General features: G+C 40.2%; 1 protein-coding gene across 25 annotated transcripts in view; it reads left to right on the forward strand.

Moving 5' to 3' along the window:
• LOC149298888 (calcium/calmodulin-dependent protein kinase type II subunit gamma-like) overlaps nucleotides 1-25424 on the forward strand; it is a 116506-nt gene that overhangs the window by 77027 nt on the left and 14055 nt on the right. For 8 of the 25 annotated variants that reach the window (XM_089486857.1, XM_089486864.1, XM_089486858.1 and 5 more), the window contains exons 11-13: nucleotides 841-924; nucleotides 1792-1834; nucleotides 15488-15528. In XM_089486857.1, coding sequence (XP_089342983.1) covers nucleotides 841-924; nucleotides 1792-1834; nucleotides 15488-15528 — 168 coding nt within the window. Of the gene's footprint in view, nucleotides 1-840; nucleotides 925-1791; nucleotides 1839-12512; nucleotides 12580-15487; nucleotides 15529-22569; nucleotides 22603-25424 lie in introns of all 25 variants that reach the window. The other 17 variants (XM_089486849.1, XM_089486851.1, XM_089486853.1 and 14 more) reach the window with 7 other exon arrangements.

The raw sequence follows: 25424 nt of genomic DNA on the forward strand, positions 1-25424 counted from the left end.
CGTCATGGGGTTTTCACTGGCAGTAATGAGGCTGTCAAATTAAATGTCAGCCCAGTCTCCCCCTGACAGCAGGGACCAAAATGTGTGGCCCCGAGCTGTCACATCAAATGTACAATAGAGATTTAAATGAAAGACCTCAAAGTGGATTTCTACATTGAGCACTGCTCAATAGAGAACAATGTAAAAAATATAAATAAAAAAACAAATATCTAATATTTTAAGACTCTCTTCCCACACTCCCCGGTCACCTAAAATAAATTGTAAAAATAGAAATATACAAAATATGGGGTCGTTTAAATTGGGGACAGTTAAACTAACTTGGGTGATATTGCTAAACATAAAATAGTTTGGTTTTTTGGTTTTAAAGTCACTCAAAGTTTGCAAAAACAAAAAACAGCCAGTCCTTAAGAAGTTAAAGGAAACAAGAAAGCTAGTTTAAAAAACCTGGTAGCATATCATTCAAAAGTTTCATGATCATTGTTTTGTAACTTTACATTTATGGTAGTATCATTCCCATGTGAATGTGATGAGAAACATAAGATAGCTGACATTTTTTAAGTTTCTATCCGATTTAATTTTGGTATTTTGAATCAGAAAGCAGCTATTACAAAGATCGCGGCTCCTGCTAAGAGGCTGCACAAAAGAAAAACATGTATTTTTGTCCTGGAACAATAGTTTTAATATTTTAAAACAAACTTAGCAAAGATACAATTTGAAAAAAGCAAAACAAAGACTTTGCAGTAAGGAGCAGGCAGTTTTTTTTTTTTTAATCTAGATTTTCTAAAGACTAAATACCTATATGTCTATTTCATGGTATTAAATCAACGTTTTGTGTACCAGCAACGATCAACAGTGGCCTCCATGATGCACAGACAAGAGACAGTGGAATGTCTGCGGAAATTCAACGCCCGAAGAAAGCTTAAAGTGAGTCTTCCTTTTACCGAATATGTAGCTTATTATGTTTGTGCTTAACATTTGACTGTTGACCATTCAGTAACACAAATGACAGTGAGGGCCACTTCGTAGAAATCAGCTTTAAAGGAATTGTTTAAGTGGCATTCTGACACACTGATGGCTGTGTATTGTAATCAGCAAATCATTTAGAATATAAATTAGCTTATTTATGAAAGGTAATATTTGGACATCCAGCACTTTAAACTAGACTCTGGAAAATTCGTCTTGTGTTTATTATTCATATTCAGTGAAATTCGTCCGTCTCCATCTTTGGTTCGAACGTAATTCGTCCAATGTTTTCGTTTTTGGAAATCCCATTCGTCCGTCTGGTTGCCATGGAAACAAGAAATACATGCGTAGAAGAAGTTGCATTAAAAAGACGAGATTCTCCTTCTCTTAGTGTAGTTAAAATGGCGGCCACGGCGATGAACGAATGAACAAAGATTTTTGTATTGTGCACATTCCTTTTTTGTTTCTTTCATCCACTGTTGCATTCCTTTGTTTGTTATTCTGACGATCGGACGAAGCAGTAAAATTCATAATGAAAAAGCATTTGTATGAAAACGAATGTGGAAGTCTCCTATAAATGCACATTGTATATGCTAGTGTTCTATTGACACACTAAAAAAATATTGCTCTGCTAGAAAAGAGGGACATGAAGATTTGGGTATCAAGGAGGCCCCTCAAAAATATCATGGAAGAGGGATATCTTAATTTTGAATCTCTGATCGCTCATTGCATATTGCAGAATATGAAACTTATTCCACGTGAGACAACCCACCCCTGCTGCAGTATTACAATAAGTATCCCTGATTTAACAATGTCATTTTTTTTCAGGGTGCAATTCTCACAACTATGTTGGTTTCCCGAAACTTTTCAGGTAAGTGTCGTTTGAAACAAGAAAAATGCCTGAGAATGAAATGTATATGTATACAAGACTCTTCGGCTTCATCAGGGCAATATGCCCCTGACAAAGGCAGATCGGTGAAATGCACATCGGCCGCACTGTATGCACTGGCGTAACTACAGGCGTTGCAGCTGTGATGTGACCCCCTTGTTCCTGTCTCCCCATGCTAGTTCAAAATAGTTTAGAAAGGGCCCTTCTGATCTGGACCGTACAGATATAGGCCGGTAGGGCACTTTCTAAACTATTTTGAACCAACACGCAGAGGCAGGAACGTATCGGGGTCACGCAGTGTGAGAGCAGTTGGACAGCAAGCTGCAGGAGCAGTGAGAGGTAAGCTGGGGTGGGAGTGATGTATGCATATGTGTTTGTATTTAAGTATGCATATGTACGTGTGTGTATGTGTGAAGGTGCATATGTACATGTGAGCATGCATATGTACGCGTGTGTGAGCATGCATATGTACGCGTGTGTGAGCATGCATATGTACGCGTGTGTGAGCATGCATATGTACGCGTGTGTGAGCATGCATATGTACGCGTGTGTGAGCATGCATATGTATGCGTGTGTGAGCATGCATATGTATGCGTGTGTGAGCATGCATATGTATGCGTGTGTGAGCATGCATATGTACGCGTGTGTGAGCATGCATATGTACGCGTGTGTGAGCATGCATATGTACGCGTGTGTGAGCATGCATATGTACGCGTGTGTGAGCATGCATATGTGCGCGTGTGTGAGCATGCATATGTACATGTTTCACGATCGAGGACGGCTAGGTCCCAAACCGCAACGCAGCCAAGTACCTTCTCCGGTGTCCAGTCTCGGTCTTCCTCGGTGCGGTACTTCTGAGTGCCCGCGTCCAGCGGGTACTCGTGGTTTTCTTCCCCTGATGCCTCCTCCCCAAAGGGTGGGCGATACGCACGCGCACCATGCCCCCTTTTTACTCCATACCTCCGTGAAGACGACGTGACGCGCACAGTGCTACGTCATTGGCTGGGGGCAGGGCTTGGGAGCGCGGCAAGCTTAAAAACTGAGCACTGACTCTCATTCAGTGCTGAGTTGTTGTTCTGGCTGGGCTGCTACTCCTGCAGTAGTTATATTACATTACTTGTTGCTAACTTTGATTGTTCCTCACCACGCTGAATTCTCCATTCCTGACCCAGCTTGTTTGACTATTCTATTCTACTCTGTTGCTGATATTTGCCTGTTCCTGACTATGCTGAATTCTCCATTCCTGACCCGGCTTGATTGACCATTCTATTAGATAGCATACATCTATATATCTACTACTATTGTTGCTTTTTTCTGCGTACTGGATTCCTCATCTGAAGTTCACGTTACAAATGTTAGTGTGTGAGCGTGCATGTGTACGTGTGTGCGAGCGGGCGTGTGTATGTGTGTGCGAGCGGGTGTGTGTACGTGTGCGCGGGCGCGCACGTGCGGTGAGGTGGAGACATACAAGTTGATTGGGGGCCCCAGGACAATTTTCGCACCAGGGCCCTGTGGTTTCTACTTATGCCATTGACTGTATGAAGTATTAGAATAACTGTCATTGAGGTCATGCCTAATTTGAACCGTGTATTTACTGGACTTAGCTCACACTAAGCGGTGTAGCTGCAGGCACGCCGTTACGCCCCTTTCCCTTGGGAGGGTTTGTCTGCATTGCAGCCCTGCTTTTTATGAATCACTGGCGATTTATTTATTTTTTAACCTGAATGGACTACCACCTGATTTATTTACAGACGGTGTAGAAATGCCAATCTCTTTGATATTTAACTTATTGTCTCTAGCTACATGGGCTTTAGCCCTCATGTAGTTTGTTTTGATACACTATTTATACTTGCCAGTGAACATTTTAACCTTTTCACTGCCATCATCTACCGTATTTGTTTGATTATAAGACGACCCTGATTATAAGACGAGCCCCCAAAATTTGAATATTAATTTAGAAAAAAAAAGCCTGAATATAACACTACACTATAGGAAAAAAGGTTTTAATAGTAAATATAAATTCACATTAAAACTATTTTTTTTCAATAAAAACTATGCATTTTTGTTTTTATTTCCTTTTCTTTGCCAACTTTCCCCCCAATTATGCACATCTGCCCCACGGCTTGCCACTCTGCCTCCCTGATATGCCACTCTGCCCCCTATATGCTACTCTTACCCCAAGATATGTCTTATACCCCCCTATTTGCCCCTCTGCCTCATTAATATGCCTTATACCCCCCTATTTACCATTCTGCCAGCCAAATATGCCTTAAACCCCCTTATTTACCAATCTGCCCCCCTGATATCCTTGATACCCCCCAATATACCCCCCCAACTTGCATATCTAGACTTGCCCCCCCCCCCCGGCTCCAGACTCCCTGGTGTCAAGTGGGGACAGCCGGTGGATGTCCGTGTGATGCGCGCAGACAATCTCCACTGCTACCCGGGACTTCTGCCGGGCATCTATGACTTAGCACCAGAAGGTCATGTCACGCCTGTGCTCATTCATAGAAGCCTCGGCGAAAATGTCAGGTAGCAGCGGAGGTTGCACGCAGACGTTCACCGGCTGCCAGAGAGGAGGATCCAGGTCTCCTGCAGGGCTGCGGAGGATCCTTCTTTCTGGCAGCTGGTGAAAGCTTGCTCGATGCGCATAGACAACCTCCAGCAGAGATTGTCTGCGTGCATTATGCAGACATCCACCGGCTGCCAGACAGGAGGATCCAGGTCCCCTGCAGCGCTGCTGGGAATCTGGATCTTAGTCTTGTAGTAAGACCTAATTTTGAGGTCTTATTATAAAAAAAACAACAAAAAACCTTGTCTTATAATTGAGCAAATACGGTATTTATCTCGAGTATTGTTTCAATTATCTATTTTAGTGGACTTTATTATTAAAGGCAATGTTTTATACTTACAAACACGGATTGGAGTCCTAACAAAAGTTGTAAGTTAGTTAACCAGTGCAGCGGACAATGAAACTACAAATGGATTTTGTATATGTTGAAGGATACTTTGCCTTGATTTAATCACAAGAGGGAACAACTGTCTTTATAGCATGGGTGTTATGGTTCAGGTTTCCTACTAGTCCTGGTCAATGATAAAATTAATAATTTGGGTTAAAAAAAAAAAAAAGGTTTGCACCTTTTTAAACACTGAGATTTATCTTACATTTTCATCCAGGATTTGATAAGTAGTGGGATTGCATGAGTCACTCCTTTGCTGATATTGGCACAGAGTTTTTTAATAAACCAATATGATGTTACTACAGACCCTTGATGAACAGCAAAGAAGTGAGAGGTTATTAAGAGACGTTTTAATGTACATTCTTCCTCATGGGTACATGGTTCCGTACAATCTTTCTCTTTACCTTTTGTTTCAGACACAAAATGCAAACTTTTCTTAGTGTGTCTTTACATTGAATGCATTAGAAATCATTCTAATTCCCTGTTATGGATAGAAAGAACTGCATGTTTTGCTCATATTTTAAATGGGTATTTGCATAGACTGTAACTCTTTAAGCAGGAGAAAAAGGCTGATTCTTAAAATTATTGAAAGTGCTTGATACATGATTATTAGAGTCCAATGTGTTACACTAGTCTAGCAAGAACAAAGCTCTGTGTTTTTCTGCTTGAGTTTATAGTGTACAAATCCAAATGCAAGTCTAGGAGATGTGGATGCCTGTTCGTGTGAAATAGAAAGTACACTCTCTTGGAATTGTATTGTTTTACATATCAGAGCATAATATCAATCATCTGTTCCATAGCAGGTCTACAAATTAGGTAAATACAACCTCGGATGGACAACAATACATGACATATTACACTGTCATGACTTATTCAACAAAAATACAGCCAAAATTAAGAAGCCATGTGTGGATAAACTAAGTACACCTTATGATTCAATAGCTTGTTCAACCACATTTAGCAGTAATACCTTGAAGTAATCATTGGGGATGAATTGTGGCCCCCTCTTTATGATGTTGCTTTAGTTTGAGGCCATTGAGGTCTGCAGGCATTTTTTATGCATAGCTCTCTTAACCCCCTATTGTAGTACGCGTTGGGACAATGGCTCTTTTCACAGTTTTCAGTGCTGCTGTTTTTTTAGGACAAGCAGGGCTTTCTTTAGATACCATTATTTTTATCGTATCATCTAATTTACTATTTTTAAAAAATGCTAAAATATGGTGATTTTTTTTTGTTAAAAATGACTTTTTCTCACTTTTATTTGAAAAAGCTTTTACTCCTCTGCAAAAAATGAATGAAAAAACTACTAAATAGATTCTACTGTTTGTCCTAAGTTTAGAAATACTAGAATACTTTGGTATATAGAGGAGTTCATGGTCGACTCAATGAGGTTCCCAGGTCCAGTGGCTGCAAATCAAGCCCAAATCCTCACCCCTCCACCACCGTGCTTGACAGTGGATATGAGGTGTTCGTGCTGAAATGCTGTGTTTGATTTTCGCTTTGGTCTCATCTGTTCACAAGACATTGTTGTGTCTTGAGGTTTGTTCTGCTGCAACTTTGCAAACCAAAGCCATGCTGCAGTGTTCTTTTTAGAAAGAGGAGGCTTTCTCTTGCCAGCTTTTTAAGTCTTTTTCTAATTGTGCTATCATGAACCGTAACCAGTGGCGTCTCCAGGTTTCATATTTAGGGGGGGCACATGGGGGGCCAGGGACCAAAGTAGGGGGGCCAATTATAAAACGGTACATATACACTATATATATATATATATATATATATATATACACACACGTTAGACGTGCATTTTTAACTACATAATATGCACTTATCTCTTTGAAGTAAAGACTGTGATTAAAATATGATTTCAAAATAACAGCTAAAGTGACAGTTATTTTTCATTCTTTAATATTAGCCCCTGCTGACGATATATAGAAATATTACACCCTGCTTCCGATATATAGAAATATTACACCCTGCTTCCGATATATATTAATATTAACCCCTGCTGCGGATATATATTAATATTAGCCCCTGCTGCGGATACATACTTATATTATACCCTGCTGCCGATATACATACAAATTATACCCTGCTGCCAACATATATTAATATTAGCCCCTACTGCCGATATATAGTATTAGTCCCTGCAGTAAATATATATAAATATTAGCCCCTGCAGCCAATATTTATTGATAATAGGCCCTGCAGCCAATATATATTAATATTAGCCCCTGCTGCCGATATATATAAACATTAGTCCCAGCTTCCGATATATATTAATATTAGCCCCTGCAGCCAATATATATTAATATTAGCCCCTGCTGCCAATATATTTGCCACACTGACTGCAGATCAGGGGAAGACAGTGAGAGTCAGTGCAGTGTTCCCTCCTTCTGACTGCACCGTGACATTGAGAGGTCCTCTCCCCTGTAATCATCCCCAGAGTCCCTTTGTCCCCTCATTCACTAAACCATAGCGTTCTTTTACTTACACCCTGTAGTTCAGGTATAGATCAAATAAACACATGGAAACAGCACATGCAACTGAATGAGATTAAAAAAAAACTTGTATTTGCAGGTATACATAAATAATGTATGGAAACTTAGCATTGCAGGTATAAACCAACAGAACACACAAACCCAGCATTGCAGGTATAGATCAACTGGAAATCACATGTACACTCAGCACTGAAGGTTTAGATCAAATAATCAACACATGGAAACAGCACTCCAGGTATTGATCAACTGAATAAGACATGCAAATCCTATATTTGCAGGTAAACATTAATAATGTATGGAAATATAGCCGATACAGAGGAACAGAATGACACAAAACCCAGCTTTGCAGATATAAATCAATTGGAAATTACATATAAACTCTGCATTAAAGGTATAGATAAACCCCCCTAAATTACAGGCATAGATCACTGGTCGCACACCCCAAAGCCAGCCCTGGTGTCCACACTGCCCACATAGAACCTGACCAGCACCTAAGTTACACATTATGTCAACTTTGTCCCCAAACAGCTGAACGTACGCCGTTTTTGTCCCATAAAGACCTCTCCCTCCCAATCTATCCTATCTACCCCCTCTCCCTCCCTATCTACCACAACTGCCTCTCTATCTACCACATCTGCCTCCCAATCTATCCTATGTACCCCCCTCTCCCTCCCAATCTATCCTATCTATCCCCTCTCCCTCCCAATGTATCCCATCCACCCCCATCTCCCTCCCAATCTACCCCCCTCTCCCTCCCAATCTATCCCATCTACCCCCCTCTCCCTCCCAATCTATCCCATCTACCCCCCTCTCCCTCCCAATCTATCCTTATCTACCCCTTCTCACTTCCTACCTCTTCTGACTCTCTAACCCCCTCCTAACTTTCTAACCCCCCCTTTGAAGTTCACTTACCTTGGGCTTGTGCAGCGGTGAGATCGCGAGGTCTCTGTATCCCTGGTTCTGCCGGCTTCACTGCTGGGCGCCGGATATGACGACATATACCGGCGCTCGGCTTGAAATGCCGGCACTGCGAACCAGGAAGAGGCCTCGCGGTCGCGGAGAAGAGTGAGAGGCGCCGAACGGTTGCTGAGAACTTATTCCTCAGCAACCGCTCGGCGCCTCTCACTCTCTCCTCCGGGTCTATTAAAAAAAAAATAGCCGGCGTTTCAACTGGGGGGGCACACCGGGGGGCACAGCATGATGTAGGGGGGGGCATGGCCCCCTCTGGCCCCCCCCTGCCGACGCCACTGACCGTAACACTTACTTAACTGAGACCTGTAGAGTCTGAGATGTAACTCTTTGCAGGGGCGTGCTTACCTGGGAAGATTGTCAACTGTCTTGAATGTTTTTCAGTTTTGAATAATCTTTCTTATGATAGAATGATGGACTTTAAATTGTTTGGAAATGGCCTTATAGCCTTTCCAAGTTTGAAGGGCTCCATTGACTTGTTGAGGCAACATCTCTTGCAGTGGCCCTTGTGACTGCTCTCCAGAGAGGTGAAAGTGTGTCCTGGGGTTTGTTTTCGGTGCTGATGAATGCTTTGATGTTGATCGCCTCCTAAGCTCTTTTAAATCAGTTGTCCGCCGACATATTATATATGGCAGACATTGGTGCCCTGGGAAGAGGCCACACGGGGGCCCCTGCTGCAGATTTTAGGTATTGCAGCAACACTGTTTAAGCGAAGAAGATCTTAGATAGCTTTCTAATTTTATTTAGTGCCATGATAAAATTGGCACATCATTGGTCATTAAGAGATTAGAGAACCCTACAGTAACAGCTAGAAACTTGAAGGAATCGTAACTGCTTAACATCTCTGTATGTTTATACTCCGTTCATGAGTCTACCATATGCAAAACATTGTACAGGCATGAAGCCCATATCAGGACACTACAGTGGAAGTAGTGTTCTCATCAAGTTTACCAAACATCACCCTGACACTCGACGGTACAGGGAAAATGTTTTGTGGACTGATGAAACTAAGGTTGAATTTTTCAGAAAGAACGCTCACCACAATGTATGGCTTAAAAAGCGCATACTCACATGAAAACATCATCCCAGCGATGAAGTATGGTGGAGGGAGCATCATGATTTAGGGCTGCTTTGCTGCCTCATGGCCTGGGCAGCTTGCCATCATCGCCAGGACAATAAATTCTCACGTTTATTAAGGTTTGTTAAGCTTGTAATGTCTGATAACTCAGCCTTTGTAATGAGTGTATCATCATTTATATGTAAATAAAATAAACATTTAAGGCTAAGGAAGGCTGGTATCTAGATATTTTATTTGTATATAAAATGTTTTAGCCAAATCCATGTTGGATATGTTCCACATGCAGAATAAAAAAAAGCAGTTTAAGGAAAGCATAATAATAATAAGAGTCAGTCTCCATAATGTGACTTAAAAGGATAGTAATGGCAAATGATGAACATGCCATGTTTACCTGGAGTATGTTGTTCTCTTTCATGATTCATTTAATAGGTGTTGGTCTGCATGTCAGAATTTAGCCTGAAACTATTTTGGAGGGCAAGAATTTTAACCTTTATAATGTTTTTTTTACCTGTATTCTAGAAGAGAATACACAAGGGGAAGAGAGGTAATGCTGAAGTGATTGTGTATTTAGTAGGGTAAGAGAGGCGAATGTCCATTTATAGAAGGCATTCTCATGCTGCCACAATGAATCATCATGGGATCAGTTCTGGTGAACATTACATCCGGATTTATATTTGGGACGTTCCTTTTCCGTGCCAAGTTCTGCAGGGTATAAAGCTGGCCAGTTATTCCTGGCATGTTCTAAAAGTAATTGTGCAACTTAAAACAAATGTATAAATGCTTTTAACCATTTAACTGGCTAGGTGTCTGCTGCTACAGAAACCCTAGCTCCTGAAGGACCCCCTTATTTTTCTCCAGCAATTCTCATAAGTGTCCAGACGTTGGATTACCATAGTGAACCAAGATTGGTATGATTCTTGTGTAAATAAAAATTACACACAGCTTATTGTTAGATTTTTACACTACATGCAAGGATACACTCAAGTCCTGATCTTTTCTTAAGGCCTGAAGTTTATCACATCTGAACTAAAAGAAATGTTCACTTAGAAGCCATTTTTTTTTTTTTTACAGATGAGTAGTACATTAATAGTATTCTGTATAAAATGCTTGATAAAAGCTACATTTTCAAGCTGGGGGGTTTGGCATAATATTCCACCTTCTGTGCTTGGATTACTCACGGTGAAACTGTATGTTGGGTAATTGGCTATATCAAAAAGCAGTGATTGTTACTTCCTTTGTGAAGGTGTAAAATGCCTGACATCATTCTCCTCCTGTGCCTCCAGACACTGACATAAAAGTACTGGTTTGGTAGAATTTAAATGAGGTGCTAAGGATGATTAATACACTTTTTTTTATGAACCCTCCCGTACATTTTATTTTCTACCATTTCTCCCACCAACTATGGTCAGTCTGCCCCATTCTTAACCTCTCCATGTTTCATTGTTGCATATTTATTTTGCTGGTTTATTCTGTTGCTTGATAAGGCCAAGGTGAACTTTGCCAGCACAGAAGAGTTAACATAATTGGATATAGAACACAGTACATAATACCGTATTTGCACGACCCCCCAAAATCTGAATATTAACTTAGGAAAAAAAGAAAAAGCCTGAATATAAGACGACCCTAAAGGAAAAAAGTTTTACCAGTAAATGTTAATTCATTAACTATTTTTTTAAATAAAAGCTATGATTGAGAAAAATATTTTTTTTTTGTTTTTATTTCCTTGTATTTTCCAACCTGTTCCCCAGTTACGCACATCTGCCCCCAGGCTTGCCACACCAATATGGCACTGTAGCCCATGATATGCCTTTTAACCCTCTATATGCCACTGTGCCCCATGGTATGCCTTTTGACCCCCTATGTGCCACTCTGCCTCCAGAAATGCCTTATACCCCTATATCCCATTCTGGTATTTAGGGGGTTAAAATGCATATTATGGGGCAGAGTGGCATATAGGGAGGTATAAGGCATTCCAGGAGGCAGAGTGGCATTAAGGGAGTTAAAAGGCATTGTATAGAGCACTCTGCCTCCAGAAATGCCTTATACCCTATATGCCACTCTGGCATTTAGGGGGTTAAAAGGCATATTATGGGGCAGAGTGGCATATAGGGAGGTATAAGGCATTTCAGGAGGCAGAGTGCTCTATTAAATGCCCCCTTAACGCCACTCTGCCTCCTGAAATGCCTTATACCTCCCTATATGCCACTCTGCCCCATAATATGCCTTTTAACCCCCTAAGTGCCAGAGTGGCATATAGGGGTATAAGGCATTCCAGAAATGCCCTATGCCCCCATTTAACGCACACACGCACACACACACACACACTTACCGGTGCTTCCAATTTCCTGCTGTATTGCCGGGGCAGCGGGTTGACGTCTCCTTCCGCTGCAGCCGGAAGGAGGTGGAGTTGACAGCGGGGGTTTGTCTGCGTCCGTCGCGGATACCTTCCCCGGCTGTCAGAGATCAGAGTTCCCCGCACCGGTGAACTCTGATCTCTGACAGTCGGGGAAGGTATCCGCAATGGACGCAGACAACCCCCGCTGCTAGCTACACCTCCTTCCGGCTGCAGCGGACGTTGTCTACGCGGATCGCGTAGACTTCAACCTGCTGCCCCGGCAATACAGCAGGAAGCACCGGTAAGTGGGGGGTGGGGAGAGACAGGAGGATCCAGGTCCCCTGCAGCGGTGCGGGGGATCTGGATCTTAGTCTCATAATCAGACCTCTATTTGAGGTCTGATTAGAAGACGACCCCTATTAGAAGACGAGGGGTATTTTTCAGAGCATTTGCTCTGAAAAAAACCTAGTCTTATAATCGAGCAAAAACGCAAGAAGAGGATTTAAAAAAAAAAACCAAAAAAACGCAATACCTGTTCAGATTTCTAGGCTCTACTTGAGGCTTACTGTAAAAAAAAAAAGAAAAAAAAAAAAGGAAATAACTAGAATATGTCCTTCATCTTCTGTGCTTTGCAAGTTTTCTACAGCCACTTTTCCTTTGCTCTGAAATTAATGTATGTAATCTTAAAAATAAAAGTTATTTACATAGATTTTTTTTTTCCTTGTCAACACTAATTTTACTTGCATCTTGCTTTTTCTTGTTGCTGTTTGGGCTTTTATTGTTTTGTTGCGGCTCCTTCCACTGAATGATTTTGTCCAATCAGTTGGCAGGCAGACCTCCGCCCCCGTTGTGGCCGCCACCAGTGCTGCCAACTTGGCTGAGCAAGGTACGTGGCATGAGTTGACCCATTCCCCAACTACCTGAATTTCAGCCCCTTGTTCCCTATTGACTCCTCCCATCTTTTGGCTCCTTCCTACCCTTCCACTTCTCCTGCCTCTGATGAAACGGCAAGCTGAATGCCTGCATGCTCAGGGGCAGGACCTGGTGAATTTTTTTACAGTAAATAACCGCATGGAAATTCAGAATCTTTATTGTGGCCTTTTGTCCATGTATGATAGTAGGAATTTGCTACTAATCCTGTGCATGCTGGTCATATAAAGTGCCAACATTTTTTTAATTGGCCATGCAGTTGAAGTGGTCAAAAATACCAGAACTGATATACTTCATACTTTGAATGCCTGAACAGTCTTCAGCCCCCTTTGCCGCTACAAGTGTTGAGCCTCACACAGTTTGCCTCCAGTAAACAATGATGAGTGAAGAATAAAATGCCTATACTTAAAACATGTAGATATGAAAGTTGGATGTTCTAATTTTGAGGGCCAGGTCTATATAGTTTTTGACTTCCATCTGGATTAAGATGGAAGAGTAATTACAGCCCAGATTTTTTCTTCTAAATAAGTCTTATGCCAGTTTCTTGGCTATTCTATAGGGTTAACTTGAACAAGGGCTACGAAAGAATAGCCTGCAATTAGCTACATTTTAATGATTACCATTGTAATCCACAATAAAAGTTTTCTCAGAAAAGAGGAGCTAGGGTATTGCTATTTTGCTATTTGCATCTCGTGTTGGCTAGTTAAAACCAATTCTGAGAAATAACCCAATAATGGTACTTAATGGACTGATACCCATTTCTGATATTTAGACATCACAAACCATTTTTTCTAGATCCAGCCTTTAGTCACTTTCAAACTGCGTATCATTGCATGATGATTTGTGGATTAATCCATGACGTGTGTAACTTAGTTAATCAGTGATTAATCAGGGATCTCCTTGCACATTGAACTGTTCAGTACTAGAGTTGTGATACACAATCAGAAGCTAATTAAGACCAAAATTAATTATAGTAATTACAATAAAGAATGTGTTAAAAAGCTGGTTTCAGTAGCAGTGGGGTAGGCGAAGCCTGAAATGTATATCCTGTATAGGTATGTGTTTCATATATGCGGTGTATATATATGTATATGTATATATATATGTATATATAAGGTGTGTATATATAATTATAATATATATATATATATATATATATATAAAACTTTTATTTTATTTTTTCTACTATAAACTGGATTATGGACTGTATCTGTAAATATTATGTTCTGTTTAGAGGGGAATATTTTAGAATTGTGTCAGAGTTGTTCTATGAGTAGTCCCTGCAGTGAACAGCTGGTTAAATTTGAAAAACGATGATAGTCACCCATCTGTGTTGTATCGTTACTTTAAAAATTCTGCACAAATAAGTAAGCAGCAAGAGAGAGAGACAGTGCTATATATGCAATATATAGATGTGACATAAGTATATGCTAACTGGATGCAGAACCATATTTCAACATATAATCACTGCTATCATTTTTGAAATACAGATTATGCACTATAAATTTAATAGTTTTCCTTTTTTTCCAATTATCTTTAGAAAAGGTAATACATATGTCACTAACAGTTTACACATGACCTGAGTTTACACATGATCTGCATCTGCAGATATGCAACAAAGAAGATTCAGGTGGTAGTCGTATTTTAAAGTATATCTGTTACTTAAAGAAATACTTAATTTGCTCATTAATATGTGACTAATTTTTGTTCTTGTAATATTTTAACATTTAAAAAAAATCAACACTCACCTTTTTGTTTCTGTTACATTTCCCATCATGTCCCTGCATCCCCTTTCTGATTGGGTAGTTGTTTTCTACCATTTTTAAAATGTTTGTATCCTGCTTTTAAACAATTTACAAAACAAGAGTGGGATTTTAATGAATGACTAAAGTCTTAACGTCCTAGCGGGAATTATTAAAAAAGAAAAGCTATAAAAAAATTAATCACTTTAAAAACTACAGTGTGCCTTTTTTAACACAAAACACAACTGAGATTCTATTGTTTTTATAACGGATACCCATGGAAAGAATCCTTCATACAATTTGTGTGGGTACATATCATAATATGGTAATGTTTGTGGTATTAGCAATAGTATCAGTAATCAGTATCAGTAATAGTTGCTGTTGTTACTCTGTAACTCAGTATTAATTATACTGGGTTTTTTTTCTATAAATCTGAATTATCTAGTTATAGTCCAATTCGAGAGGCAGTTTGAGAAAGTGCCTCGTGCCTTGAGTTTGTATTTGTTCTATTAGAATCGAGGATGTTTTAAATTCATGCAGGTGGGCATTACTGTATTTTATTGTATGGTAAGGTAATCAATTAACTTACTGAAATATCCAGTGATAGAACACAAATATATCTATTTTTTGGGCAGGTAGACATTCTGGAGTTTTACGTGATTGTTCAACGATTACGTGTTACAGGCAGATTTATCCTCAAGATTATTAAGGTTGCACTAACGTACTGTGCCAATTGGCCTGAGCTGTAAATCGGGCCCTTATTATGTCCCCATCTACATTTGCTAAAGTGCTCACCATTGAAACGCTGTTTTTGTTTAAACTACCAAACATTATCTCTGATTTTAGTGACAGTGATGTCCGTATTTATTCAGATGCTTTACCAATTACTGTTGAATATTATGTAACATACCTCTTGGAAAGTGCGTGCCAGATGGAAAGTGCGTTCTGTTTCATTTCTGCGTGAAGGGTGCCTTTCTATCTGTTTACATGTCAAGAACATGATTGTTATCTTCGACTAATCAATAGGATATTAACAATATGGGCATTTTTCCTACATGTGTTTTCAAAGAGATTGATGCTTTCATTGATTTTAAGTGTCTAGTCATTTCCACGTTTCTCATTTCAGCTACTAGAAGTCTTTTGAACAGGAAGACAGATGGAGTTAAGGTAAGCTTGAAAATTACTTCAAATGTTTTAATATAAATAGCTGCAATCCTGAAAAAAATGACTTTTCTCCCCACAGATAACCTGAATATGTTAATCTGGCCAGTGTATGTAACAACTTTAATTATATTTGAGCAATTCATTATTGGAAAAAACAAGCCGGTGTGATTTTACATTTATGGGGGGAAAATGAACATATGAATTATAGATTTTGTGCCACGTAAGTAGTGCTTGTTCCTGAGTGTTCAATATGAACAGAGCCGCCTCTATCACAAACGCAACATAGGAGTGACCTGGTATAATATTATGTACCAGTTGGATCTCGGTGAATGAAGTCACAATATAAGGTCCTATTGTATGATGAAGATTTACAATATTAAGCATCAATTTCTCAATATTTTGGGCCTAAGGATTTGAAACAAATTGTGATCACTAAACGACTGGGTCAGAGCATCTCCAAAACTGCTGCCCTTGCGGGGGGTCTTCCTGTGATGAACTCAAACTGTTGCTCAAATTGCTGAAGACGTTAATGCTGGTTCTGATGTCAGAACACACAGCGCATCGCAGTTTGTTGCGTATGGGGCTGCGTAGTTGCAGACCAGTCAGGGTGCCAATGTTGACCCACTGGACCGCGGAGCAATGGAAGAAGGTGGCCTGGTCTGATGAATCACATTTTTTTTACATCACATGACTCCACCTTGGCAGTCAAAGAGATGCAGTTTTAGTACTTTAAGTATATTTAAAGAAAAAATATAACTTCTTATAACTCTGTATATGTTTCTCTTTGAACCATTATCCATATTAAGTGATTAAATTACACAATATATCTGCTTTCTGCAATGTGTATACATTTAGTGTATATACACTTTGCTGAGCGTTGAACCAGAAAAATATTAATGTACATATCTCTATAACCGTCCACTCAGAGACCAGCATTTTAATAGAATTTAGAAAACTGTTCCATAGTGTTGTATTCAGAAATGTACGTATTGTGTCTGCTTATACATTTGTGAGTTTAAATGTTTTTATTTTTTTTAATTTTAACAGATCACTACCAAGGTACCATTTCTATTGTAAAATTAATTCTAAGACATAGTTACATGCTCCCATCTCTCTAATACTCCTTTTTCAACTGCATGCACACCGCTACACAATATTTTGTTTTTGTATAGATCCAAATCTCATTCCTTAGGCAATGGTTTGGGGAAGGCAGTCATCTCTTCTGTTGGGCAATAGTGTATGTTCAGTATGCCTTGCTCTTGCATTTCCTCTAGCAAATGGTACTTCACAGCAATATGCTTGGTTCTGGGGTTGATTCTCTCTGTTTGAACCAACTTTATACATCCTTGGTTGCCTTCTAGAACTAGTATGGATTTAGACATATCCATCCTCATATATAAAGGAAGCTGACAAATCCAAATTTCTTCATTACTTGCATGTGCTGCTGCTACATATTCTGCTTCAGTTAAAGAAACTACAACAATCATTTGCTTGCAACTAGACCAACTTATGGTTTCTCCTCCTAGCTGAAAGGTCCAATGACTTGTACACCTGCGTTCAATTGTGTCTCCTGCATAATCAGCATCTACATATGCAATTATTCTGGGGTTTACAGCTCCTGTCAGGTGCAACGTGATTTGAATTATTCCTTTTAGGTATTGTGTTATCCCTTTCCTCATCCCAGTTAAGTCGTCTGACCTTCTGGTTGTTCAGTGAGTACTTAATTTGTCCATTTCAAGTTCCACTTTGTCCGATTCCTGAACAACTTTGTTTTGTTGCCATCTTCTGCTGGTTGTGTAGACAGATATCCTGTATGTCTTTAATCAAACGGGAAATTGCAGCTTTTTGCAATTTTGTCTTTGGATGCAGGGTTCCATATCCTGTGTAGTGGTCACTAGAAAACACGAGTATGCTTTCTATGTTGTCTAACAAAAAAAAAAAACGTTTTTTTCGCTTGGAATATAGCCGTATGCTTTATATCCAGACACTCTGATGTGCCTGAATGTAACTGGGCTTTTATTTCCACTAGGGCTGCAACTAACGATTATTTTAATAATCGATTAGTTGGCTGATTATTTTTTCGATTAATTGGATAAAAAAATGTAATTTTTTAAAATAATGTAATAAAAAACGTACAATTTACACTTTCATCTCTTTATTGCAATGGCCTCTCTCTCTATTCACCTTCTTATTTTACTGACATAATAATAAAAGCTACAAGAACCCAAACACAGTGTTTTTCAAACTAGGTTTTAATACAAAGTTATTAGTAAATATTAATTCATATGTTAACTATTTTTCATATTTAATAAAAACTATGAGAAAAAAGCCTTGTTTATATTTTTTTATTTACCAAACTGCCCCCAGTTATGCACATCTGGCCCCCAGCTTGCCACTCTGCCCCCATATATGCCTTATACCTCCTATATGCCAGAGATTCCACTGTGCCCCCTGATATGCCACTGTGCACCCTGATATACCTTTTACCCCAGATATGTTTTATGCCCCCCCTGATATGCCTAATATCGATATGCCTTATACCCCCTATATGCCCTGAAATTCATAATACCCCCCCCATAGACCACTATAACTCACCCATACACCACTCTGGCTTCTCCCCTCCCATACACCACTCTGGCTCCTCCCCCTCCCATACACCACTCTGCCTCCTCCCCCTCCCATACACCGCTTTGCCTCCTCCCCCTCCCATACTCCACTTTGCCTCCTCCCCCTCCCAATCTCCACTCTGCCTCCTGTCAGCAACGGAGGTTCACAAGACACCAGGGAGCCGGGTAGAGAGGCAGAGTGGCTTAAGGGAGGGGGAGGAGCCAGAGTGGTGTATGGGAGGGTGGCTCCCATAAACCCCTGACTCCTCCCCCTCCCATACACCACTCTGTGCTTCTCTACCCGGCTCCGTTGCTGACAGGCACTTTCACTGCAGCTTCATAGAAGCGATGCAGACCCCATGATGATTCTCTGTCAGCCGGTGGGGGTCTGCGCGCATCGCACAGACAGCCTCCGTTACTGCCCTTCACTTACGCTGAGGCTTCTATGAAGCTGCAGTGAAAGTGCCTGTCAGCAACGGAGGTTCACAAAGCACCAGGGAGTCGGGAGAGAGGCAGAGCGGTATATGGGAGGGGGAGGAGTCAGAGGGGTGTATGGGAGGGGGGAGAGAGACGGAAGTGAGAGTCCGGCGGACAGTGAGGGGAATCCAGGTCCCCTGCAGCATTGCGGGGGATCTGGATTCTAGTGTTATAATCCAATCTCTGTTTGAGGTCGAATTATATAAAGAGAGGAATTTTTCAGAGCATTTGCTCTGGAAAAAAAACCTCTTTTTATAATCGATAAAAATCGATTCGACTAATCGATAATGAAAATCGTTGACAACGATTTGTATCGATTTATTATCTATTTTATCGATTAGTTGTTTCAGCCCTAATTTCCACATTTCGTATGGAGTGTCCTAAATAGCTTTTGATAGTAGCCTACTTTGTAGGCAAGTCTCTTTTGTTAGTGCTACTCCCCAGTACTTGTTGTGCAGTCTGGCTAAGGTGTGATTCTTCCTTTCTTCTGCAGGAGTGTATGGTACAATTGTTTGGTGTACGATACCTTGTTTTATTTTTTTTTTAGGTATAATTTCACTTTATTATTCATAGATTCTCCACCATTGTCAGTTACTATTATTCTGCTGGAACGTGTTGCTAGTCACTGCTACAAAATCTTGAAGTTTCTCCAGCATCTCATTTTGCTTTGATATGGTACTTGCATTTTGGGGTACCTTAGGAGCTGTATACCGGCTATCAGAATTGTAATCGAATAAAGATTAAAGTTCTTATAACCCCTTTAGAACCCCTATGGACGTACCGGTACGTCCAAAAACGCATCCCAAGAATTCCCTATGGACATACCGGTACGTCCTGCCCTTCTTGCAGCGTTTGACAGCCTGGATGACCTTTTAAATGCCCGATTGCTGCTGACTTTACCCGGAAGGTCATCAGAGCACAGGCTATCCCCTGCAGGATATCCGATCGCTCCGATGAGGCACAGACACTGTGATATCCACAGACTTGCATAGAGATCAGAGTGTGATCGGCGCAGGGGGATCGCAGGGAGGAGAGTGAGAAACCATGATGAAAAACAAAACGAAGGGGAAAAAAATTTAGTGATTAAAAAAAAAAAAGAAAAAATCACTAAAATACAATAAATAATAAAAAAACAACAACAAAGTGAGCTAAGTGATGTCAATACAAAAAATAAAATAAATATATAAAAAAGCTAATAAAAAAAAAGAAAAAAATACCCTTTACATCCCATTTCCCTAATACAATATCTAAAAAGTATAACCCCTGTTCACAACCCCCAAACCTGTTAAGCCATAAGCATAAAAATTATATGAATAATCTACACCTTATAGTATGCTCCCTATAAATTCTGGGAAAGTATGAAAAATCTATATAAATTGGGTATTTCTGAAATCAGGACACCTAAATTGATAAACTGGGGGGGGGGGGGGGATTTTCTATCACTTTACCTAATTTTGTGAGGATTCAGAGGGAAAATATATAAAACATTAAGGGTTTTTTTTCTAATTTTCGCTAGATTTTACTAAATTTCTCATCGTAAATTTTCAGCTAATCATCTAACTATGGTATCAAAAGAAAGCTCCATCTCTCCTTGAAAAAACAATATATAGTTTACATGGGTACACTATTCGCAGGAAAGGAGAATAATCGCTGAACCGACATAGCACAACAATGGCAAAATTGCTCCTGGCTTTAAGGTACCAAAAACTCCTGGCACTAAATGGGTTAAAAAGGCTTTGTGATCTGTTATTTTTAGGAAGTGCTTGCCATTGTGACAGCTGATTGGCATATTGTGCAGAATGTTGATGCCAGGGGGAGGGGAAGCACAAATTTTGTTTTCTCTTAAACTATACTTTTGTTTATTAGGATAATTTGCATATACATATAAAAGGCAAGTGTCTTGTGTATGTCCCCTCTTCATAATAACCAGACATTATAGATTCAGTGTTATTTGTGTGACTTAATGTGTAATTCCCAAGCACTGCGGTGGCCCAGTATAGATATAGCAGTTTCACTAACACTAACAATCTTTTTCTAATGGGTAGTACTCAGCCTGCTGACTACTTATTTGAACTTGTCCTTAAAACACTTCCTGAGCAGAAGGTTTATGGGATTAGCAGTAGGAAGTTTAGCTGTAATTGATGGATTGGATTGGCCCTAATCGAAACTGCTTGGCTATTTGGTGTGCTTTCCTTTGTTAAAGGGACAATCTAATTTACCTGACTACCCCAGAATAATGCATATTAAAGTTCTCTGTGAGTACTCTCCTGACGCTGTCTCACTCTCCTCATGTGAGGGATGACTTTCAACATATACGCACTGGGGTCTGTTCACCCAAGCCAGCACTGAAGCTGCTTACGAAGCATTTAGCTTGGGATGGGGAAAGGAACATTTTTTCTTCTTCAGGAGTCTGTAGAATCTCCCTGTGCATTTACAAAGTGGATCACATTTTAAAGGGATTATGCAGCTATGATATGCATTAAATAATGGCTGGAATTCAACATATAGAATTGTTTCCTTTTTCCATTAAAAAAAAATTTGTATTTTTGTGTGCTAAAAATATTTTTTGTGCTAAGGTTCATTTTTAAAAAAATTTATATTTCATTCTTGAGCGCACAACCTATCCTTTTGAGGCTGTGGTTTTCCATCATTGTGCACACCCTGTAGTTTTCCTAGTGGTGTTAGACTGCAGGCCCAATCATTCCTAGTCTCTGGACATAGTTTGTAATGAAGCGCTTTGATTGTACAGGGACTGGAGAGTCTCTAGTTGGCTACTGTTGGCTTGGGCTGTTGTGATGAGCGACGTGTTTTCTTAATACAGTGTACTGCTCTTTTGAAGCACAATCTCCAGAGGCAGTTGATCAAGCCTTTTTCACATTGCATCTGCAAGTCAGTCTTTAAATAAACCTTCCAGACACTTTCAACGGTCTATAAGAGCAACTTGACCTGGGGAGACCACTGGCTTCAGCTCCCGGATTTAAATTTCAAAGGTCCGTAAAAGCGACTCTATTGGTCGCCGGCAGGGGCCTCCTCTAGTATCAACCAGTAAAGGGCAGCTCCTCTTCATTGGTTGATGCCAAGAGTCTCTCGTATGAACCTTTAACTCCTGGCGTGATCCAATGGATTCCCGTTCCGGTTAAGCCTGGCAATACTACATAGACAAAGTAGGCACGAGGCAGTGACTTGTATGGGGGAAGGGACCAGGGGAGATTAGCCAGGAGATATTTACAAAGGCTAACACGAAGATTCTTTGTGCTGTGCTTCTTCGTTTTCCTGTACGTTTACCCGCCCCCATATTAGTTTATTTGGTATTTGATTTGAACAGCGAAAACGCCACATTCGTGTTCGTTTTTGTGTTCTCCTGAATATGAATGCACAAGTAAAAATAATGCATTCCTATTCGGTTACATGCCCTTTTTTGTGTGATGCAGGATATCTTCTACGTCGAATGTGACAAGGGAGATAGGCGTCTTTTAATAGCGTGTAGTTCATTATTACTTTATTACTTAATTTTTTCTTCATTACTTTATTTTGTTGTGGTTTATATCTAGATGGTGTTCTAAGACTGAATATGTATTGTGAATTAATTGTGCCTTATCGAGTCACATATACTAGCATCTTGTTCCTGTTAGTGTCATAAATCTATTCCGGGCTGCCATGTTCCCTTTTTTTTAATTAGTGCTTTGCTCTCTAACCCAGTTAATATTATTTTTCAAACTTTGTGTGGGGAGGGGAATCATGTTTTCTTACATGAATACTTTTGACAGGTGCTTTGAAGCCACTCAAAGAGGGGGTCTCTGTTTACTCTTTGCTTCTTGTCTGTTTGCTTGTTTTCCTTCTCTTTTGTGGGACTGGCTACCCCACTCTCGCCTCACTAACGTGATCTTCCTTGTCTGTTCTTTTTATTACCATGCCCTTTCCCCTCTCTCTCCCCCTCTTCCCTCCTGACTGGTCTGTCTAGAAAAGGAAGTCAAGCTCCAGTGTGCATTTAATGGTGAGCACTCCTCTTTGGCAGCGTGGAATCACTGCATTGCTCACTGACTCACCTTTAAGCCATGCATGCTTTTGCTTGGACTCATTACTGTCAGCATGTTTTGGTAGATCGTAACCTGCCAACCTACATTCATGTCACCATTTACCAATCACCAACCCACTCCTGCCGGCCTGTTTTTTTTTTTTAAACAAACCAACCAAAAAGTCGGTATCAGGGAATACGTGGTAATGTAAGCTTGTTTTGGATGTAGTCTAGACAAGATTAGTAGAGCTGATTTCTTGACTGACATCTCTGGAAAAATTAAACAAAGGAATAAAACTTGTACAGAGCCTTGGAATCCTCAGAGATTTCTGGACAATCATGCTCTGTGGCTATAGGATTAAATGTTTTGGGCCATTGGATATCAGTTATAGCATAATAGCTAGTACCTTCCTGTGATGGAACAGTCAAATGCACGTTTATTGTTTATTTTTATCTCGCTTATCGAACAATTGAAATCACTGAACCTCCTTGGAGATGGTTTCCTAGCAGGGTTGGAAACCCTTCTCTTAATTCCATGCTCGTGCATCCTAGCCCATGTAGGTGGCAAGCGTGCACCACTACAGAACCTGGTGTAAAGCAAGAATTTGTGTGGTCTTACTATGTGTGCATACAAAAATACCTAATACTTCTGCCTGATTAGGCTAGGTTCTAGTCCTTAGGCAAGTAACCAAATAGTATTGGTTACTTAAACATTGCTTGGTTTGAAGGTTGATGGGAATCAGTGAGATATCATGGCTTTCTTGGCCATGAGACTTTCTCTTGGACGAGTCACATGTGTGAGGTGTTTTGGCCATTGAGTTTAAAATTTCTGCTCCATTGTGCTTTTCTCTGTGCAAATAATATTACTTGCAGTCAGGCCATCACAACAGCATTGTATGCCCTGGGCAAAACAATGCCTACACCCCAAAATTAACATGAGGTGAGGAGTAATAAACAAAGTTTGGATAGTTAATCTAGTGTGATTAGTGCTGAGTGTCTAGTTGTGTTGGTGTGAGTGTCTGTGTGGGTGCATTAGTGTGAGTGTCTGTGTGGGTGCATTAGTGTAAGTTTCTGGATGTGTGTGTTAGTGTGATTGCCCTTCCCGAGGTCAGGTTCCGGATCCACCTCTGGCTCAGCAGGGAAGCTGCGTGCACCACAACAAAAGATCTCATTGCTCTTATACACAAAGATCACTTGGACTTATTAGAGATGTGACTTATTTGTCAGATTTTTAGATACCAAGAGCCTCATTAATTAGACCAGTCAGAAGTATTGTGCCTATTTAATAGAGCTAGGAGATAGTATTAACCCATCGTTTATTTTCATCTGAAATTACATAGTGCTTGCGGAAATAGGGAGCCATTTTCCAAATCTACTATACATCATGATTGAATTGAAATCTTCTTGGCCTTTAAATAATGTTAACCCTTTCCATCTTATTGTAATGCTTAGAGGTATGACTTTGTCTTCCTGTGTTGTACACAAACAACTAACATTATCGAGGGGAAATACGGTACTAGTGATCTGTGGAGGAAAACAAAAAAAGATGATTTATTCAAATGGTAGGTAGAGCCTACTTATTACCCAACATCAGCAATGACAAATCTTCCTGGCAAATGCCACAGCAGTTGTGGCAGCATAAGGTTGTACTGCCTTCAGACGGGCTTCTTGAGAAAAGCTTGGAGCACCAGCCCAATCCTGTTGCTGGAGCTGTGACAAGAAAGTTAATGTGGAGTGAGTCATACTCTGGGAATCTGGATGATCTGTTGTTTTAGCTTAAAATAGACTACTTGTACATCTTAAACCCTTTAGTCCTGATTACAAATACAAGTTAGGGGTCAGTCTGTTATAGGACCAGTGTATCATGCCTGACATTGTATAGTTATAAACGCACTTGGTTTATACAGCATTAAACAGTCATTTTATAGATGTTTCATAATTGAACATGTACCACGCTGATTATCCTTTAGTAAAACAAATCTGTCAGTTTCCTATTTTATTGCTCTATAAAACAAATAAACTAATGTTCTAATCTGTATAGCATGGGATCAACCATCTGCATGATTACTCCTCAATGTTAAGTCATTTGTGACCTGTTACATCCTTTGTAAGGCTGGGGTGAGGAGAGGAGAGAGAAACAGAATTTGACGGCAGATAAGAACCATTCGGCCCATCTAATCTGCCCATTTTTCCTGATATAAGGGGTTTAACCCCCCTATCAGTCCTTGGTCAGGTACTATAGGGAGGATAGCATTATGCCCATGCTGGTTTAAATATCCTGAGAGGACAGGATACAGGAGCTGCCTCAAATTCCTTGAGGTTAATATTCAAATGAAATATTTCTTAAAGTTACCTTAATTGTCGGAAAAAAAAAATAAAAACCCCCACAAGATCTGATTATTTTTTTGCAATAATATAGTTAAGCTAAAAAGCTATGATAGCAGCAGTTTCCATTTTCCTTATTTTACTTCTCATTATATTGTTAATGTATATACACGTATTAATGTTTATATTTTGCGGTGTGATGTAGTATGATTGTGTGACGGGCACGCCTTGTACCCCGGCTGAGTACGCCCGTCGGTTCGGCAATGCTTCCTGCCGGGACTGAAAGGGTTAAACCGCTGCCAGCGCTAGATGATACTAGCGAGGCAGCGTTCAGGAACTGGCCCGGTGTGCCTCCGATCCTACCCCCGCAGCTCGACGAGGCTCAGCTAAAGACAGTACAGAGATTGTCCTGAGAAGGACGATAGGTGATATAGCAGGTCCCTGAAGCATTAGACGAGACTAATGTCAAGGGAAAG

The sequence above is a fragment of the Sceloporus occidentalis genome, unplaced genomic scaffold (assembly GCF_023333645.1).
Source record: "Sceloporus occidentalis isolate IW3139 unplaced genomic scaffold, rSceOcc1.0.p SCAF_30, whole genome shotgun sequence".
Lineage (NCBI taxonomy): Eukaryota > Metazoa > Chordata > Lepidosauria > Squamata > Phrynosomatidae > Sceloporus > Sceloporus occidentalis.